Consider the following 491-nt stretch of genomic DNA (forward strand, 5'->3'; position numbering starts at 1 on the left):
CCTTGGCGTCAATGACTGGGTTGGACCACCGAGTAACTCGGATGGGTCAACAAAGCCTGTTGCAATCAATGCAGACACTACCTGTGGCAACGACTGGGTTTGTGAACATCGCTGGCGTCAAATAAAGTAGGACACTGTGGAGAAAAAAATAAGTGAAAGCAGTTGCTTTTGCTTCACGTTCCTCGTGGCTTTAGAGCTCTTGCAGCCACAGTGAGAGCCGTTCCCTGCATTTTCAGGAACATGGTTATCTTCCGCAACGTGGTGGACGGTGAGCCTTTCTCCAACTGGTGGGACAACGGCAGCAATCAAGTAGCTTTTGGCCGTGGTAATAAAGGCTTCATCGTCTTTAATAATGACGACTGGTAAGTCAGTGGGAGAGGCGGTGTCCCCAGAGAGAAGCACAGCGTTCCTCATCAGCCATACTGATGGGAAGGGGAACGTCCTCTTCTCCTGACGAGAGCGACCACTACAGCCTGAACTAGTCATTCAGA

The 491-nt window shown here is 50.5% G+C and overlaps 1 protein-coding gene across 1 annotated transcript in view; it reads left to right on the top strand.

Annotated features, from left to right (window-relative positions):
• Positions 1-366, top strand: part of LOC104829419 (pancreatic alpha-amylase-like) — a 6,854-nt gene extending 6,488 nt beyond the window's left edge. Inside the window, exons 5-6 of the mRNA XM_010563643.1 lie at positions 2-126; positions 237-366. Of these exons, the coding sequence (XP_010561945.1) occupies positions 2-126; positions 237-366 (255 nt within the window). The remainder of the gene's footprint in view (position 1; positions 127-236) is intronic.
• The last annotated feature ends 125 nt before the right edge of the window (positions 367-491 follow it).

This window comes from Haliaeetus leucocephalus, unplaced genomic scaffold (assembly GCF_000737465.1).
Source record: "Haliaeetus leucocephalus isolate CR32 unplaced genomic scaffold, Haliaeetus_leucocephalus-4.0 Scaffold172, whole genome shotgun sequence".
NCBI classification, from domain to species: Eukaryota; Metazoa; Chordata; class Aves; order Accipitriformes; family Accipitridae; genus Haliaeetus; species Haliaeetus leucocephalus.